Source organism: Melitaea cinxia, chromosome 2 (assembly GCF_905220565.1).
Source record: "Melitaea cinxia chromosome 2, ilMelCinx1.1, whole genome shotgun sequence".
In the NCBI taxonomy this organism is placed as follows: Eukaryota; Metazoa; Arthropoda; class Insecta; order Lepidoptera; family Nymphalidae; genus Melitaea; species Melitaea cinxia.
The window spans coordinates 8,670,617-8,691,133 of NC_059395.1; the positions used below are offsets into that span (position 1 = coordinate 8,670,617).

The 20,517-nt window shown below is 37.0% G+C and overlaps 1 protein-coding gene across 1 annotated transcript; it reads right to left on the reverse strand.

Moving 5' to 3' along the window:
- Positions 1–1,918: 1,918 nt before the first annotated feature.
- Positions 1,919–20,227, reverse strand: LOC123664082 (elongation factor 1-alpha 2). Its single transcript, XM_045598701.1, has 11 exons — positions 20,173–20,227; positions 16,572–16,778; positions 16,082–16,231; positions 15,778–15,997; positions 15,365–15,510; positions 14,892–15,024; positions 11,405–11,520; positions 11,076–11,165; positions 3,491–3,611; positions 2,705–2,871; positions 1,919–2,005 (listed from the first exon to the last, which is right to left on the reverse strand). The coding sequence occupies exons 2-11, from the start codon at positions 16,743–16,745 to the stop codon at positions 1,934–1,936; spliced, it is 1,389 nt and encodes a 462-aa protein (XP_045454657.1). The 5' UTR covers positions 16,746–16,778; positions 20,173–20,227; the 3' UTR covers positions 1,919–1,933.
- Positions 20,228–20,517: the final 290 nt, after the last annotated feature.

Consider the following 20,517-nt stretch of genomic DNA (forward strand, 5'->3'; position numbering starts at 1 on the left):
CTCGTGATGAGTGAGTTAGTGACCTTTCTCTTTTATATATATAGATTACGATGCATTATTTGGACACCTCCTCACCATCTATGGAACATACATTTTAAATTTCAATTTTTTTCTTACTTCAAAAACATAGGACTTTCATACATAATTCCAAACCCCGTTTTATCCCCTTAGGGGTCGAGTTTCGTAAAATCAGTTCTTAGCAGATGTCTACGCCTACCTGTCAAATTTCAAGTTAGTAGGTGTTATAGCTTCGGAGATTTCGTGATGAGTGAGTGACCTTTTGCTTTTATATATTATATTATAGATATAATGACAGCTTTCCGCCTATCTTACGGGTGACGCTGAAAATCGTCAAATGCCGAGCGTCATCCTTTTCAGTACTTCCCATAAATGCATCGCTGAAGTACTTCCCATAAATGCATCGCTATGCAGATTGCCGATTTTTTCTTTTTTTCTTTTCTTGTTTTTCATTTTGTTTATACATTTTTTTTTAACTATTATCATTGTTTTTATGTTGGTATTTACCTATTATTATTATAATTTCAGTATAATTTAGCAATTTTAACTCAATACTAAATATTTTTGACTACTCTACATCTTTAATGGAAGAGACTATTTTTTTTTTTCTGGATAAAATCGCAATTCACAAAGATGCCTATATAACAGATATATATCAGATCTCATAGACACTCATAACTCTGTTTGAGAATTTGGTCTGCATTCGTCCATGTTTTATGAGGATTTTTTCCTTAGAGTACTCTATTGGAGTATTAGTTTTGTCGGAAATAAAACGTTTGATACCAGTAGCTTCTTTATTGGTTTATCAGGATTATGGTCTTTACAAAAATTATTGAAAAAATTACAAAGATACATTTAGCTTAAAAAGATTGTGTATTTTCCGTACCTATGTAAATCTAAAAAGTTATTGAAATTCAAATTGAATGTTTAAACCTTTGCGTTTGACCATTTACATGAAAATCAATTTTTAAAATGTAAAAGTAAAAGCTTAAACTAGGAACAAAAATTACAATACGTATTAAAAATTCCTCAATTTCTATCAAAACGTTCTTAACGTTTATATCGTACGTCTAAAATCAACTAGTGGCGGCCGGTTTAGAACCGACCGCCCTCATCTCTACACTCTGGTGTTTCTCTTCTACTTACATACACATGTTCAATCTTAAGAAATTAACTTTTTACTTTACCTACTGAAGTGTGGAAAATATTAATCTTAAATCAGTTCATAAGTATTAAGAAACAACGAGGTATTTAAATTTACGTCGTTACGTAGGAGTAAATCATTAAGTCGGTCGTCGTCGCGAGCCGGTCTGGTGAAGTAGTCGTACATGTAACGAGCGAACCAACTCAGGAAAATTAGTATTAAAGAGGAGAGTATAAGCTTAATCGCTTTCATGACGAGACAGTAAACGGCTAAAATCTCAAATATCAACGTTACGCGATCAATAAGGCTTAAATATTCAATTTCAACCTTTTCGCTTTTCCTCCTGAACTCCTTGCGATGGAAAAATGAAACGTAACGAGAGTACGGGAACTCATGCTTGTTGGTGAGTAACTTACGTCTAAAATAAGCGCAAATACATAAACTTAACACGTAATAGTAACTAAAACGAATAAACTTGAGTATCTTGTTCTGATAAATGCACGATTCGGGGAAGGGGTCGATGTCACCGTTGAAGAAGCTCCGATGGGGGGAGTACATTGAGGAGACACTACTAGAGGAGTACAGGCGCGGCCGCAGGGGCGAGGCGCTTGAGCCCCGGGACGGGGTGAGCGGAGCTGGACGGGTTGGGGAGGGGCGGGGCCGGGGCCGGGAGATGGGGCGTGGGGACAGGACAGAGGGCGGGGGCAGTGGTCTCGCAGCACTACAGGGGATGGTTACCAGCTGCGATACGTTTGTTGGAGTGCCCCATAGTTATTTTTTCTTCTGGGCCTTCTCAGCGGCCTTGGTGATTTTACCTGTAGTAACCTCCTTGAAGGTTACGCTCTGAAACGAAAACATAGCATATATATCTTTCATGTCTGCGTTAGATCAAAGTTTAATCGAAGTTCAAAAGAGATAATATGCCTAAACCTAAATATTATTTACATCTATTTCGACTATATTAGTTAGTGAGAATTCAAGGACAATGACGTAAGAAATAGAACAGGAGGAAAGTAGTTAATAAGGGTAGTGAAGCTAGTGTGTGTAAACTGAGCCGGACGAGCACAGTATTTTTTTAAAATAATAACTGCCGACTTTTTTGCCAATTCTTCTCTGCAGTATCTACATTCCGAATCGGTGGTAGCTTCACTATTACCTATAATTAGTTAAGGCAAATGTAGTTTTAATATAAGGAATGATAAGGATAAGGAATGAATTAAAAACATAAAATATAAACAACATGTAGAGCTGTATGCAACAAACCGGTTTGCGGCTCAATCGTCTTCCCTGCATTCGCGTTTACATCGAAGTAAAATATTTTATAATTCCCTACCTTGTTTTGTAAAACTACCCACCACATTGTTAATGCTTAAATGAACTCTCAAACTTAACACACCGGACAAATCTCCGCGATTTTTGGAGTATCTTATTGTAATTTTGTTTAACATAAGTTAAAGTTAACAAAAAAATATAACATTACGATTCAAATGTGTTTTTGAGGCCTATTTGTAAATAAAGTAATTTTTGATTTTGAGTTCATACCTTGATGACGCCGACGGCGACGGTCTGGCGCATATCGCGCACGGCGAAGCGACCGAGCGGCGGGAACTCCTGGAACGACTCGACGCAGAGCGCCTTGGTCGGCACCAGCGTCACGATGGCCGCGTCACCAGACTTAATCGACTTCGGCTCCACCTCCGTCGTCTTGCCTACGAGATTCACGACTATTTACTTTTACTCAATTTACGTTTTTTTTTTTTATACGCATATATATATATATATATGATGGTAAGCAGTTCCCGTAACGTATAGACACCTACAGCACCAAAAGCATCGAAAACGCGTTGCCGACTTAAACCTGACCCTCCCCAGGAGCTCTAGCCACCCAGCTCACAACAGGAGCACACCACTACTTGAGAGCAGTTATTTTACATATTGTCATTTTCTTGACATATTTGACAATTTAAAATATATGATTTATATATTGTTATTTAGCTGTGTTGCTGTAAAAATATGGAATGGGAGATAATTCTTCTCTTCTTAGGATTCTTAGGTGCGGTGCTTTCGAAATACTCGCGGCGTTTTTCGCTCATATAGGTACAGTTTATAATTAATGTTCCAAAATCTACTGAAGTTCAATTTAGTTTTAAATTTCTTTTTCATTCCATTCCGCCTCAACGTTAATTGATTCCAATTGGAACCATTTCACATCATTTCACACCACATCACATGGTATAAATTTAAGTTGCTGAATCCTTAACATGTTAAAATATAGAAAAAATGATTTTTTGATCAAAATGTTTGAGAAGTGAACAATTCAACTCGTACCAGTACGACGGTCGCACTTCTCCTTGATTTCGGCGAATTTGCAGGCGATGTGCGCCGTGTGGCAGTCCAGCACGGGCGTGTAGCCGTTGCTGATCTGCCCCGGGTGGTTCAACACTATCACCTGCGCACGCGCCACACCAAACATTCATCAGGATGTCACTTTCAAAAATGATCTTATACAAATTTAATTCTTTTCTTTCACAAAAATTTTCAGAAGTCTTAATGAAATGATTTCAGATGAAGATTAGTATTGGAATTAACTTGATTCCTTTCAAACCAAGGCTAAATTCTAAATTCTTTGCACATATTTTAGCTTTTTGTCCCTATTTAAAAATAGGCAGTACAAACGAAATAGTTCATAATACAAACGTTAAATATATATGTGTGTGTGTGTGTGTGTGTGTGTGTGTGTGTGTGTGTGTGTGTGTGTGTGTAATTGTTTAAATGTTATCGTAGCTAGAATTATGGATAAATAGAGACTAGGCTTAAAAACTACCCCCGACACGAACCACACCATCTTACATAATTTGTTTATTTATTTATTTATTTACTTATAAGGGATGGTACACAGCACAGAAAAAAATATAAAACAAACAAGAATGAAACATAATCAAAAAGGCCAATTTCGACCATCCATCCGTTTAAAATAACAAACCTGAAAAAATAAAAAAAAAGGAAAAACAAAAAAAAAAAACTTATTTTCATATTAAACCTATAAATACCCCTGGGAAGTATAATTTAAAAACAATTAAATCTATATGGAAGGAAATGCTGTGCCCGCAGCTTCGCCCGCGTTGAAATCAGTGTGTCATAAAGTTTTCCCGGCAAAAAACTTCCAGTGAAACTCTCATCAAAATCGGCTTAGCCGTTGCGTAAACCTTTCTCTTGAAGCCCTTTCTCCATTAGTGAAACCGCATGAAAATCCGTTCAGTAGATTTTGAGGGAATCGATCACATACACTTTTAGGGACTTTGTTCTATAATACACTAACTGTTGCTCGCGACTACGTCCGCATGGTTATGAAGAAATGCATTACTATCAAGATGTTTAACGCAAATTATTTTTTTATTTCAGTCACTTGAAATGCTTATCACACTGAGTAACTTTTTAAAAAGCACAATTTAGTATAATTTAATAGTTATTTCTATAAAACCTCTTTATACACCACATTTTTAGTTTAATTTTCAGGCTGCAGTATAAATAACCTATCAGGCGAACTTATAGCTGCTGTATGTTTCATACAAACTATCAACCCCAATTAAACTCCCTTAGCGGTGGTATATCGCAAAATCCGTTCTTAGCGGACGTCTACTAACTATAATCTACCTCTCTGCTAAATTTCATCTTTGTCCATCCTGGATGGATGGACCATCCAGCGGTTTTTGAGTTCTCGTAATTAGTGAGTCAGTGACCTTTCTCTTTTTATATATAAATATAAATTACGATGCATTATTTGGACATCTCACCGTCTATAGAGCATACATTTTAAATTTTAAGTCTCTTACTTCAAAAACATAAAACTTTCATACAAACTTCCAACCCCCGTTTTATTCCCTTAGGGGTCGAGTTTCATAAAATCCGTTCTTAGTGGATGTTTACGCTTTATAAGGAATCTACCTGCCAAATTTCAAGTTTGAAGCTGTTATAGTTTCGGAGATTTTGTGATGAGTGAGTCAACCTACCATCCCCCGTTTTAACTCCAAAAGGGAGTTGATTTCTAAAAATACATTATTTGGACACCTTCTAACCATCTATAGAGCATACATTTTAAAATTCAAGTATCTTACTTCGAAAACATAGGACTTTCATACAAACTTCCAACCCCGTTTTACCCCCTTAGGGGTCGAGTTTCGTAAAATTCGTTCTTAACGGATGCCTACGTCTTATAAGGAGCCTACCTGCCAAATTTCAAGTTTGTAGGTGTTATAGTTTCGGAGATTTCGTGATGTGAACCATTCAAAATATCTACGTCTTGAAATTTTAAATTGTTTGAGTTAGGTAATCTTGTAAGTATAGAATTCTGTGCATAGTTGGTGGAGCAGTTCGGGACATAAAATAAGGCAGTGTGTCTTGTGCGCCGTGAAAGGTTGTTTAGTATAATGCGTTCAACAAGCTCCGGGCAGTTGTTGCGGCCACGAAATATATCATACACTAGCCCCATATCTAATACCTCCCTGCGTTCCGTTAACGTCAGAAGGTTATAAGCTCGGCAGATATCTACGTAAATAATAATTATGATTTATCATTACTAATGTTATGAATTAGTGGTCACTTGAGATTTCGTTGTGTGTTTTTAGTACTATTCTTTTTAGTACATCTATTTCATTGCTTAATATGCCGAATTGGTGACTGAGCCCTTTCTTCGGCTTAAAAATGTCACCATAAATAGTTACTTTCTTTGATCGCGAAAGTATAACAGACAAACAAACTGACATATCTACTCTGGAATATGCACATAATATCAGTTTATCTATATTTAAAAAATAAATAATTATCACCGAGATACAGATTACACAGAATTCCATATCTAGCTATTTAATCGTACAAAACACGAGAAAGATTGTTATTATTAAATTATTCAGAATCAGATTATCTGAAGATAAGTTATTATACTTAGTTGTTTTTGTTTTCACATTCACGATACGTTACGCATTTGTCAGGTGCTTCATGTTTGAAGGAATGATATTATTTCATGTTGTGGCCAGTGCCGGTTTTGAGATTTCTTGGCGTGCCTTAGTTGCAATTTAAACAAACAAACTATACATAAGAGGCAAAGGATATTCATTTTCAATCGACAAAGTTGCCAAGGTAATTAAATCTAGATTGCGATATTATTGATCGCAAATAGGTATTAACTAGCTTTAGCTTGGCGAAATTACTCTATCCACTAGTAACAGTTACAGGAATAGTCAATAATATTCACAACGCTATCAATATATTTGGATACGGTTCTTGTAAGTTGCGATCTTTGATAAAATTCAAAATAAATATATGAGTTGCACATTCTGATAGACTAAAAAGGAGTTCAGACTTATGAGTTCATCACACAACACCATCTATATCTAAAATTTAAGAATACGAAATTGTAGATCACCACAGAGTCTCTTTATTACATATATCATTATTATAAATGAATTTGTACTCATCCAATTAATTATTCGAAATAGATTAAATCTTAATATATATAAATTACGTGTCACGTTGTTTGTCTACGATGGACTCCGACTCAAGCGAAAATCAAACGCGCAACCCGCCGAACAGAAAGCAGGCCCACCACAAACTGCGCCAATGGACTAGTCATAGGAATAGGAAAGCACGTGCAATTAATACCCACTGTTACTGAGTTACTGTCACGGTGCGTATGCATTAAAAAATTCACGTTAGTGCTTGCTAACCACGTTCAGTCCCCGTTTCGATCGAACGGATTAAGAACTATAATTCCATTCTAGTCTCGCTAACATTACGATTTTTTTTTTGATAAATTTAGGAAATTTATGAGTAAGTAGGCCTCGCTCAAAAGAGTGAGATGTCACAAAGAGGCGATTGCCACGCCCTTTCCGATCTGGTGCCTTGGGCAGTCGGCCCACCCCGTCCTATCCTAACGCCGCTAGTGGTTGTAACAGTTCTCTGTAATTGCTTAAAGAAAAGTACCTTTTCGGGAAACTACAACAACCTATGCAAGTCATTTTGTATCTCTTGGGAATAATTTTATTTCTTATCCAACATTATATATGTTCATATAAAATTTAATCTATCGGCTTTAAGCATTATCAAAAATATTTGTGGCCTTAGTTACGAGTGGAATCTCAGAACTTCCCCTGTCTAATAATAAGTACCAATATCGCTCTATAATATTATAGTCATCCTCTCTAAGCTTAGATTTGGCACTTTAATTTTGTAAAAATAAAAAAGGCTGTAAATAACAGAACTTTTTATAAAATTATATAGGGGGTGGGATTAAGGGGTTAATAATATGGCAAAACAACGTTTGCGAGGTCAGCTAGAATATATATATATATATATATATATATATATATACAGGTGTCCGGTAATTAATGGATAACCCCGCAGGTGCTTGTGGGGGGGGGGGGGGGGGCAAACTCAGAAAAAAGTAAAAATAAAATCTATCTGCAACGGTCTAGGATTTTTTTTTTTTTTTTTTATTTAAGTACGAAATTTGATACCTTTGTTCAAACTTTTGGGCACTACGGCTGCAAATTCAATAATAACGGATTTATTTTCTCTGGAAATAATCTTGGATAATCGGCCTTGCTATCGCGCATTGCAAAATGTTTCTAGACACAATTAACAGTTTCTTTTTTTCAAATAGGTACTTAAAAATAAAAAAATAGTGGATTAGAATCTTTCGTGATAAAGTTTGAGCACCTGTGGTATAAAAAAAACGCAGGGAGACCTAGGTGACCTATAGCTTAAAAACATGCCTACTTCATGAAGTTTCATATATGGTATTACACTCAATTTTTTATTGGCAAATTACCGTTTATTACTCTAGCCCTATTTTGTTTCTAACCAAAACAGATAATAAAATAAGAACTTTATTTCCAAAATCAGTGAAAGTGTATTTTGGGGTGGCTGGGGTGTTATTAATCATTCAAACAACAATTTCGAATAGGTAGTTTTATAATAAACTACCTGACCCGGCGAACTTCGTATCGCCTAACACAAACTTTATCGTATGGTATTAAAGTTCAAATTGACTTTTAATAAGTATTATTACAAATCTTTTGTATGGGAGTATAGAAAAGTGTTGTTTTTAGACTATTTCAGGAAATTTAATTAATTTATTTTTTTAGAATTTTTCTCACCGTAAGAACCATCCTCGTACTTCAAGGAATATTTTAAAAAAAGAATTAGCGAAATCGGTCCAACCGTTCTCGAGTTTTGCGCTTAGCAACACATTCAGCGTTTCATTTTTATATTATAGATGTTCAAATTGTTTGCCACCTACTCTAATACAAGTTACGTTGTATTACTTGTCGATATAATTGAAGTCGGTTTTTTTCGTTTCCTTTCCTTTCTGCTAAGTGATTCCTGTGTTATAAGAAATTGGTGATATCATAAATTGTGTTTACTTGTGCCAACATTGACCACTGAAGCCCACAGTAGGCCGAGTACACAGAGACGATGAGCGAGAGAGATCTACTTCATCCGTCATGTATATTGAAATATTATATTATACTAGCTGACCTGGCGAACTTTGTACCGCCTTCTTTATTTTTTTCTTAAATATAATAATTAATATATCAAAATAAAATATAGCCTATCTTTCAAGTTGGATCGAAATGCACATGGTGTGCGAATTTTATTATAATCGGTTAAGTGGTTTAGGAGTCCATTGAGGACAAACATTGTGACACGTAGCTGACTCGGCAAACGTTGTCTTGCCGCGCGAAACGCTATTTAAAAATAGGGTTTGGTTGTAGAAGGGTGAAAATTTAGGGTTGTATGTATTTTTCAACGCCAAATCATAATAAAATAAAAAATAAATAATTTATCTAAAAATTAAAAAAAAAATTAGTGATGGACTACCCTTAACATTTAGGGGGATAAAAATTAGATGTTGTTCGATTCTCAGACCTACCCAATATAATACACTGTAAGAACTAAAATAGACTTTAAATTCTATAAAAACTTTCAGACTAGTTTGATAGTGCGGAATCAAGGGATATCCTATAGAGGATTTCGAAAATAATCTAGTGTGATCAGAAGATGTAGGTAGTTGTAGCCCTAGTTTATATGAAGTAAGAATACGAACTTGCGATGTTGACAAATCGACACTTATAATAAAATAAACCCTTCAAACGTTGTGAGTTAACGGTCACATTTGGTTTTCACTAAATTTTGAAACCAGTTGTTTCAGGGTCACGAAAGTGTACCATTTCCAAACATTCTAATTAATGAACACATTCTACTAAATTGCATAACTTGACCGAATTAGCATATTGCGAGGGTATTGAAAAATATTTTAAGTATTACATAAAGTGATGAATTGTTATTCGTATATTAGGTACGTGTACGTATAGGTACTTTTGCTAATCTCAAGAGTAATAGAAGCCGAGATAAACAATTTTATGAATATAAGGCACTTTCCTAAATCCCTAAATTAGATCTAATGAATAAATCATCGAATAAAAGTAACTTGTTGAAAGCAATTTTTATAATTATTACGAAATTACAATAAAAGTGTATAAAGGCCGTCTATATATGAAAGGCCTATCTCTTACGTCAATCAAACAGTTTGTAAATAAACATGACACATTTCACTGGGGTCTGCTAGGCTTCCTCAAGGAGCTAGGCTGGCACGAATAGTGCCCCCCAGCCAATCACGCAAAAAAGGCGCACCAAGACATCGAGTTGCGGAAAAGAGCCCGTGAACAACAACAACATGACACATTTAGGTCGATAACTTAACGCACTTTTTATAAATAATTTATCTTTGAAAGGACGATAAATATGATTATTGAGTGGGTTCACAAATAATAACAAAAAATATGTCTTGAGACACAAACCAAATTGCAGTACCTAACATTTACGTGTTAGTTTGCAAAATCGCATTAGTAGGTTATATTTTTCTCTCTTATTGTAGAAGAAAATTTTAACAGTAGTCTGCGGATCCTGTAGCCTATGACTGTAAACTACGTATATTTAAGTATTATGTTCCACTCAAAAATTTCCTTACACATCACTTGCTACAAATCGTTACCGAGTGACCCATTCGCTTGCGTAAGACCAATCATTGACTAATTTGTAGCTACTGTGGGTACACTATGTTTTTTATAGAAACTAGTTCGCATTATTTATTATGCACAAACCAGACACCTGACCACTTGTAATTAATTTATTATTAGTGCTGCAATGAGTAATCAAATTAATTTTACTAAATAAAAACTAAGTTTGTTATCATCGATGATAGGTTTATCGAATTTTTAAGTCGTGCGATATGTTTTTGCTGGAAGGTTAGTTAGTACAGGGGGCTACACAAAGTGATTTAGCGAGAGGCATTTTTTTCTCTACGGTTTTATACTTTTCAGAGGTTTGATAACGAATGTTTGTGTAATTTGTAAAATTTTTTTACTCGGTAACAAACAAAATGCAACAATAGCTAACTTTTGGTTTCAATAATTTATCTATCAAGAAATTTGCTTCATATAGGGTATTTATTGGCTTTAATAGAACTCTTTAAAAGGTGCATTACGGCATTCCAATTTACTTAATAATTTAATTGGTGGGCGTCATATTAGCAAACCGGGAAGTCTGGCGCGAACTCGGGGAGGCCTATGTCTAGCAGTAGACTGCAATAGGCTGAACTAATACTGACTGACTGAATTGGTGGGCGTAACTAACAATAAGCGATGTTACACAGGTCACTATTTTGCTATATAGCAATAGATTTCTGCTACAACTAGTATCGGGTTTATGTCAAAACTCTGTCCCTAGTACGTTAACATTGGGATAGATATTAAATAGTCATTGCGTGTAGCCCCGCAGGTAAGTTAGTGGTTCGAGTTCTATGAAAATAATGTGACGTAGATTAAAGGTGAGCAGTTTTAAAATGTAGACTAACCTGAGCGGTAAAGTCCGATGCGCCCTTGGGTGGACAGTTCTTAGAGTCCCCTGCCACATAGCCGCGGCGCAACTCCTTCACCGACACGTTCTGATGCACACATACATTTTTATTTATATCGATATTTCATAACCTAAGATCTTACCATTTTAAATCATAACAAAACCAATTACTTTTGAAAATTGTTTACCTAGTTTTTGGAAGTAAAAATTATAATTTAGATGTGTTTCGACTTTTGGGTCACATATATATTAAATCTAAAGTACATATATATTACATCTAAATTAACTTAAATAAATGGCAATCCCTTTTCCTTCAATGGTCTTTACCTTGACGTTAAAGCCCACGTTGTCGCCGGGCATGGCCTCCTGCAGGGCCTCGTGGTGCATCTCCACCGACTTCACCTCGGTGGTGATGGCGGCCGGAGCGAACACCACCACCATTCCTGATTCATGTAAATACCCTCGTTAATATGTATATCCTGTGATTTCTGTTTAAGATAACGATTTTGTCAATAAATCGTTCATTTTTATTTTATTAGGCAATCCTAATGGCTTCATGATATAACATTATTCAGTTCAGCCTACTGCAATCCACTGCTGGACATAGGCCTCCCCAAGTTCGCGCCAAACATCCCAGTTTTCCGCAATCCTCATCCAGCCTACATCGGCAATCTTACGTAGATCGTCGGTCCAACGGGCCGGAGAACGTCCCACACTGCATTTGCCAAGACGTGGTCTCCACTCCAGGACCCATCTGCTCCAACGGCCATCGGTCCTGCGACAAAGACGACCACCCCACTACTACTTCAACTTGCTAATTCTGTGGGCTATGTCGGTTACTTTCGTTCTCTCGCGGATAGTCTCATTTCTAATCCTATCTTTGAGAAAAACCCCAAGCATAGCCCGTTCCATTGCACGTTGAGTGACTTTAAACTTGTAGACTAGTCCCCTTGTTAGTGTCCACGACTCGCCTCCGTATGTTAACACAGACAGGACGCATTGCTCGAAGACTTTTGTCTTTTCAAGCATTGGGGAATCTTCGAATTGAAGACTCGACGAAGTCTGCCAAACGCCATCCAGCCAAACTGAATCCTCCTATCGGCCTATTTCTCGAACTTGTTGCAGCCTAGTTGCATGGCCTAGGTAAATATAAACCTGAACAACTTCAACAAGGGTACTATCGACCGATACCGGTCTCGGTATGACTTTCGTTTTGTCCAAGTTCATATCGAGACCGACACTTCAGGAGGACTCGTTTAGGCCGACCAGCATTTGGCCTAGCTCATCCAACGTCTCCGCAAAGATAACGATATCGTCCGCGAAACGAAGGTGAGAGATGTATTCGCCACTGACGTTGATCCCTCGTTCCCCTAATCCAAGGTCTTAAAGACAGTCCAGCGCAGTGATGAACAGTTTCGGTGATATTACATCACCCTGTCTTACCTCACGCCGAAGGAATAAGGGTCTTGTTCTCTGGTCTTGGATTTGAACGGTCATCGTCGCTGCGTCGTACATACATTTCAGTACCTCGATATATCGCCAGTCGATATGTCATCTCTGCAGAGAATCCAGGACAGCCCAGGTCTCGACTGAGTCGAAAGCTTTCTCGTAGTCCACAAAGGCCATACACAGCGGCTGATTATATTCTTCTGTCTTTTGAATAATCTGCCGAACAGTATGGATGTGGTCTACGGTGCTGCAGCCATTTTGAAACACAGGCTGCTCTGGTGGTTGGAATTCGTTAAGTCTTCTGGCGAGACGATTCGTAATAACCCTCGAAAACACCTTATAGACGTGGCTCAGAAGTGAGATCGGTCTGTAATTCTTCAACAGAGACTTATCGCCTCTCTTAAAAAACAACACCACCACACTTCTGGACATACCTCGGTGGATGACGGCGTTAAAGAGTCTTTGCCAAGGCTTTTAGGGCAGGTCACCCTGCGGCTTTTTTTCTCATCTTCTTCGAAGTCCAGGATACACTACGAATAATGGCGCAACAATGTTGCCCGTGGATCTTCGGTGTCCCAAGTCGCAAGCTGGCGTGCGCTCGACGCGTACAGCTGTCCATAAAAATTATCAACCTCTTCTCCGATCTTAGGGCGAGAGCAAACGGTTCTGCCATTCGCTGTTTTGAGCTTCGCAAGAAGGCTTATCCCCAATGGCCTTTGGAAAACTTTGGACTTCCTATTCTGCTCAATCAGAGTAGCAATCTCTCTCGTATTTGAGCAGCGGAGGTCTCGACGTACAAGTTTCCGTATCCTCTTGGATAGAGTCATCTGGCGAAGCAGCGGGCAACTCGCGCCACCGCCGCATCAGATCCAAGACTTCGGGAGCAAGTTTGGATTGCTTCGTTGACTTCGTCGGTGGAAAGTGTCTGCGACACACCGTCTTCACCACGTTGTCGGTCATCTCCTCCACGTCGCCAGTAGTTTCCAGTGAATCGAATCGGTTTTAGAGTTCCAGTTCGAACTGCTCGGAACCACATAGTATTTGGGGCGGCGTAAGTCAGGAAGTAGATTTCATCAAGCTTTTTTCTGAGGTATATCATCAGAGTGCCTCGTAATAGCCGGTAGTCGCTGTCGGTATTAAACCTATTAACCATCTCTGAGACATCTCTGAATATATGCCTTTTATTCGCTATGATGAAATCTATTGCGTTCCTCGTCACAGTATCGGGACTTTGCCATGTCCACCGCCTTTGGGGCTTATTCTCAAAAAATGAGTTCATCAAGAAGAGCCCCTCCGATTTGAGGAAGTTGACAAGCATCTGTCCGCTGCGATTCCTGTGCCCAAATCCCGTGTGGTCCGATTCTCGATCCGTCGCAATCTTGTACTCCTACTTTAGCGTTGAAGTCTCCCATAACAACGCTGCAGAAGGTCGAAGTAGTGCCATGTATGGCTCTTGTAATGTCTTCATATAAGGCTTCGACTTCATCGTCAGTGTGCCGAGGTCGGCGCATATACCTGTATCACTTCAGGGCGTACCTCTCAGTGAGTTTAAGTACAAGGTACGCTACCCGGGTCGACACACTGCTGACTTTCACAACGTTGTTAGTGAGAATCTTGTGGACCAGAAAACCGACGCCACCTTGGGAAAGCCCATAACCTTCACGGAAGTAGAACAAGTACCCGGAATCCAGGATCATCGTATCCTCTCTTCGGACTTCAGACAACCCCAGTATGCTCCACTTAATGCCGGGAACTGAGGGCCGAAACTTTTGCTGCGAACTCATAGGGGTATTTGCCCATAGTCACCACGCTGGACAGGCGGGTTGGTGACTACAGGGTGGCTTTGTCGCACCGAAGACGCTGCTGGCCGTCCTTGGTCTGTGTATTTAAGAAGCCAGCTGTAGGATGGCTATCCCGCCATCAGTCGGCTTCGCTAGTTCCATGGTGGTATTGGAACTTTGCTATCCCTTAGTCGCCTTATCACCCACAGGATGAGAAGAGGTGGCTAAATTCTATAGTGCTGTAGCCACACAGCTATAAAAAAAGCATGAATATTTCCCAAATAGGATTACACTGGTGTGAATTGTTATGAACTTCTCAACTACTTAATTGTTGTAAATTCAATGTTTTATATTTTGTAAACGGTTATATTAAGCTTATCCAATGTTGTTAGCTGTTGTTTGCATGTAAAGGTCATTGTGGGGGTACTCGTATAGGTGTGTGTATATTTGAGTATGTGTATATGCTTATTTGAGCTTATGTGTGTGTGTGTGTGTGTGTGTGTGTGTGTGTGTGTGTGTGTGTGTGTGTGTGTAATTGAGTTTGTGTACGCACGTGAGTACGTATATTTAGTTAAACCTCTCACCAGGCTTCAACACGCCGGTCTCAACGCGCCCGACGGGCACAGTCCCGATGCCGCCGATCTTGTACACGTCCTGCAGCGGCAGGCGCAGCGGCTTCTCCGTGGGCCGCGACGGGGGCTGGATGGCGTCTAGAGCCTGTTCCCGTGGTCATACCATATTTATATCAGCTAAGCTTACGTCGTGGAAATATAAACGATAATGTATATATCCACATAATGTCCATAATTAAGAAACGAGTTATCGACATGTGTTACTACTGTACCAACTTTAATGATTCCACTGCTAGTTTAAGGTTTTTTTCTCTTATTAAGATGAAAGATTGGAACTAAGTCAGCGGAGGGGCAGCATAACAATTTATATTATAACAATGATTAGATGATGATATTATAATTTTTTCCCTAATGCCTATCTTTACTACATCTACTGGGACAAAAAGATTTATGATTATAAATAATAATGTCGAGCCATGTCTGACCTCAATGAGGGTCTTGCCCTCGACCTTGCCGTCCTTGCGGTCGATGGTCCACCCCTTGAACCAGGGCATCTTGTCGGACGGCTCCAGCATGTTGTCGCCGTGCCAGCCCGAGATCGGCACGAACGCGACCGTCGCCGGGTTGTAACCTACACGTTATTCGTATTATTATGTCATCTCAGAACTGGTTTAGAATCACTTATCACTTTATTGACCTTTTTGTCAATTATTTGGTTTTAATCATTTACACTAAATATAAACTAATTTTATAATTTTTTTTTTTTGCTTTACCACTTTTTTAAGAATGGAAGAACTCACTAGGTAATAAAAACAAATGTAAATTTTATTAAAAGAAATCTAATGTACAATTATAAGCATATATTCTGAGATGAAAGTTTTAATAAATCATAACTTACCAATCTTCTTGATGTAAGAGGAGACTTCCTTTTTGATTTCCTCGTAACGAGCCTCGTGGTACGGAGGCTCAGTGGAGTCCATCTTGTTGACACCCACGATCAATTGCTTTACTCCGAGAGTGAAAGCAAGCAGAGCATGCTCGCGAGTCTGACCGTTTTTGCTTATACCAGCTTCAAACTCACCAGTACCAGCCGCCACGATCAGAACAGCGCAGTCGGCCTGTTTTGAGAGAAAAAAAATAATAATAACAACAATTAAGACTAAACTGTATTTATAACCATCATATCTTGTTGTAATACGTACTTGAGAAGTACCAGTGATCATGTTCTTGATGAAATCCCTGTGACCAGGTGCGTCGATGATGGTGACATAATACTTAGCAGTTTCGAACTTCCACAGAGCGATATCTATGGTGATACCACGCTCACGCTCTGCCTTCAACTTATCCAAAACCTGTGTGTATTAATCGTTGATTTTATTTCTGATATTGAAAAAAAATCGTAAAAGATAATTTTTCATTAAAGAAAATAGATTCCAAGTGCTCAGTGGTATTGGCCGATTGAGTTGTGTGAGGCCCCAAAGCTATATGATTTATCGGCTACATTTAAAAGCAAAAATTCGTGTAAAATGATTTTGTAAGCCAAATACGTACTGCTTGTATTTATTTCTTTGGGATTTTGATTAACTTTTAAAATAAATAGACATTTTATCGTAGTTGAAACTGAAATAGTAAAACGAAATTTAAAACGGAACCAATTCGAGACTAACTACGCTACTTATCAAATAATCTTACCCAGGCATATTTAAACGAGCCCTTGCCCATTTCCTGGGCCTCCTTCTCGAACTTTTCGATGGTACGCTTGTCAATACCACCGCACTTGTAAATCAGGTGACCGGTGGTAGTCGACTTGCCAGAGTCGACATGGCCGATTACGACGATGTTAATGTGCGTCTTTTCCTTACCCATTTTGGCGTAGATTGCACGATTTTAGAGTAAGATCTGATAAATAATAAAAATACGCTTTCAAAATCTAAAATTACATCTTATCTGTTAGTGGCTTGTTTATTTATAAAAGTAAATATAAAATATTTGTTAAAAGTAAAACGATTGTAAAGCATGTTTATTATTTAAGGGTATTTAATATTTAAAGATGTATAATATTTAATTTACCTAATGAGAATGCGAGCATCTTATATCAAATATTTTTACATTTAAGAATGTATGCTACCTCAAAGTGCTTATTTTCCACTCGGCAGGATGTCCATATCTTCCAAACTACTGAATATTTAAGTTTGAAATTTATGTATGGTAAAGTTCAGGACATAAACTATCTTTCATATGTTTCGAAAACACGATGCCATAAAATTTTCTCGATACAAAAAAAAATCGCAAAGTTACCTCTATTTTTGTATTAAAACCTTAATATCTCAGTAAATATAGAAGTTATGGACTTGAGTTAAGCATGGTAATTGAAATAAGTATGAAGAACATTTTATATGTTGCGTTTTTTAAAAAATAACTATTGATAATGTTTGTGGGGAGAAAATACATATAATTCGCGCGATGAACAACCAAGCGCTCTCAATTCTCACGTGTGGTTAGTACGGGTGAAATCTGAATTCGAGCTGAGGTAGTGTAGCCCCTTAACGCCTCTTTTATGTTGACACAACAACAAAATTCCATAGAATAAAATACAATATCGATAAAACAACTTTTTTGAAGTAAAACTTTTTTACACAGCTTGACTTGGGAGTAAGCTGGTGAATGCGTGACGAGAGCGTTACGAAAAGTGTGATCGGGCGAGGTGAACAGTAGTTGGGGGGGTTAGTGAAGATAGAAAAAGAGAGAGTAACGTTTCGTAAGTTTTTCTTCAGTCGTGTATTCTAAAGCACACTAAATTTTTGTAATAATTGTGTTTGCTCGTAAACAAAAAAAAAAAAAATTCGACTTCAATTACGTCGACGAGTAATACAACGCAGGTCAAAGATTATACTCAAAAAGTACACATTAGGTATATCTCGATCACATTTAAATGGGACTATAATTATGACAAGTATAAGCTTTCGATTAAAAAAGAAACATCAAAATCGGTATAATACAACGTTACATGACGGAAAAACGTTCAAGTTAATACGCATTATTAGATATAACTCAAAAATTACTTGTCAGATCTCAATTAAATATAAATGGAACCACATGATAAGCACCACCCATCGATTAAAAAAGAATCATCAAAATCGGTCGAGCACGTTAAAAGTTCTGAGGTACCTAACATGAATAAAAAATACCTACGGTTAAATTGAGAACCTCCTTTTATTGAAGTCAGTTAAAAACAGTCTGTGTATTTGTTGTGTATAAAAATTTTGTTTGTCATTGAATTATTTTCCGCATTAGCCCACCCTCTGCAGTATTTACCTAGTGTTTACTAGCACGAAGCAGGCTGTCTACTCCTGCTCTAAATGTCAATGTTATGCAAGACTTGTGCTGCTTAATGACCTTGCTCACGTCTACTTGTGAATTGTGCGTAGATGTTTATATAAGTCTAAATTAACATTTAATAATATTTTGAATTTTTGTTTTGGAACGAAGTTCGTTACGGCAGACTTGACATTTGCCTGGGCGACCGAACTGAAAACCTGGTGTCCATTACCACCCCATAACTTTTTTTAGTAAAAGTAGTCGAGCTTATGGTAAGTTTCTTTGACAATACAATAAATAAAAATTTAAATTTCATTAGACATTTATCCTTAGATAAATGTCTAATGAAATTTAACACAAATAACACTAATAACACTAATAACTAAATCGTTTAAAATTTCCAATAATAAGTAATTCGATGTACCAATACGTTGAAAATTTAATATTCAAATAATCGTCCAGCCGAAACAGGATAGGTACAAGAAATCAATACAATGTGACCTTTATGCCTATTTTCTTTCAGTTAAGAAAAATGCTATAAAAATATTAAATTATTCTTAATGGCGTCCGTTTATACAGAATGCAAATAAACAACTTTCTATTTAATTGTAAATTTTAATTTTATAACTAATTTACGTAAGCCACGCCGAGGTTTCAAAAAATAAAAAAATGTAATAAAGTCGAATGTAACTGAAAAATATTTCTCTTTCGTAATATATTACCTTCCTCAAAAAAGTCAGGCGCTAACGAGACCGTTAATTAAAATCGTAACACTTTTAAAATAATCACAGTGTTTAAAGTGAAATAATGAATGCACTGCCCAAGTCTAGAACGCACTAAGTGGGAGGCTTCGATTGAACTGGCAGCAAATCTCCGGGACGAGCTGCTCCGGGCCTGCGCAGGACGTCCGGGACATCGATACAGCCAGCCTTTCATCCAAATATAGAACACTTCGAGGAATGGCTCTCACAACACACCTACAAACATCTCTTGTAACTAACTATTGATTTTTAATCACCTATGGATACCGATTAAATAGATAACTACTTAACATATACTTACTAGATTACTAACTCGACGTTAATTTTAATATAGTTGAGATTTAACTCAATTTAATATTTAAATTAATCATTAATAATTTGCTACAGGTAAACTTAATAAGCGCCAGCACCGATATTAGGATGTTAAGACGAATGTAATACCGAGCATCGAACCGAGAAATCACATAGATTATTATTACGAGAGTGCATACACTCTAAATTTAGATGACTATTCTATATGCATTTAAACGGATGTATTTGCAAATGACATGCTTCGACTTGCAAAATTAGAAGTCGCCTATTGAAATACGTGGCATGTGTACCGGAGACATCAGATATTCTCACATGGTCTTACCGGTATATCTGCGGCCACCATCTTGTTTGGACAAATATTGTTAACGAATATTTTCGTCTACGAAGCATACTTAAGATTTTTATGAATTTATAATTAATTAAAAAACACAATGAAATAACTGAAAATGACAAAACACAGTTGAAGGTCGCATTATTGTGAGTCTAAATTTAGAAAATATATCATACAAATATTACATTAAAATAACGCAAAGCGTAGACATATATATTATATTTTCAAAAGAAAATGCGCAAAAGTAGTAGGTAATAACTTGATTACTCAAAGTCTTTTGAAACAAGTCACATAAAGGATTTTACGAAACTTATTAATAAGTTACATATAATACATATATACACTCAGCTTTTTATCTCGAATAAAACTATACCTACTAGTAAAATATGAAATTGCGTAATTAAAACGGCATACCGGCAAAGTTGTGGGTTTAAAATTTTCGAAAACGATTAATAATAAAAATTGTATATAATTTTTATACGTTTAGTTTATACAATTAAGTTTAGCTTACCAAAAAGTTATTTTTCCAAGAAGGAAAAATAATAATAAAGGAAAACTTAAAGAGACTCACCTTTTGCAGCACGACGTGTGACGAATTTTCTTAGCGATTTTCAAGCATGCGCTATGGCAGTTCACCCGGGAATTGCAATCAATAAAATCAAATGTGTTCCTTATTTTGTCCAATTAAAATATGTTTTAGTTTAATTATCAAAATAGTGTTTAAAATTATACTTAAGATTTAAAACGAACGTTTTTGTACTTAAAGAAGTTTATTTTTTGTACGTGCAAAATATTAAAGCATAAAGAAAAGCGGATGTTAAAATTTTCATCTGCTATCGCAGATTATAAGCAATTGTGGCCAGCGCTTTTTAGTTTAGGAAAATCTCATTTTTTAATGAGCTACATAAATGAGTAT

Coding starts and splice junctions, on each gene's coding strand:
- LOC123664082 (XM_045598701.1), bottom strand. CDS start 16,745: ATGGGTAAGGAAAAGACGCACATTAACATCGTCGTAATCGGCCATGTC. Junction 16,232..16,571: donor GCTCGTTTAAATATGCCTGG/GTAAGATTATTT, acceptor TAATACACACAG/GTTTTGGATAAGTTGAAGGC. Junction 15,998..16,081: donor TGATCACTGGTACTTCTCAA/GTACGTATTACA, acceptor CTCTCAAAACAG/GCCGACTGCGCTGTTCTGAT.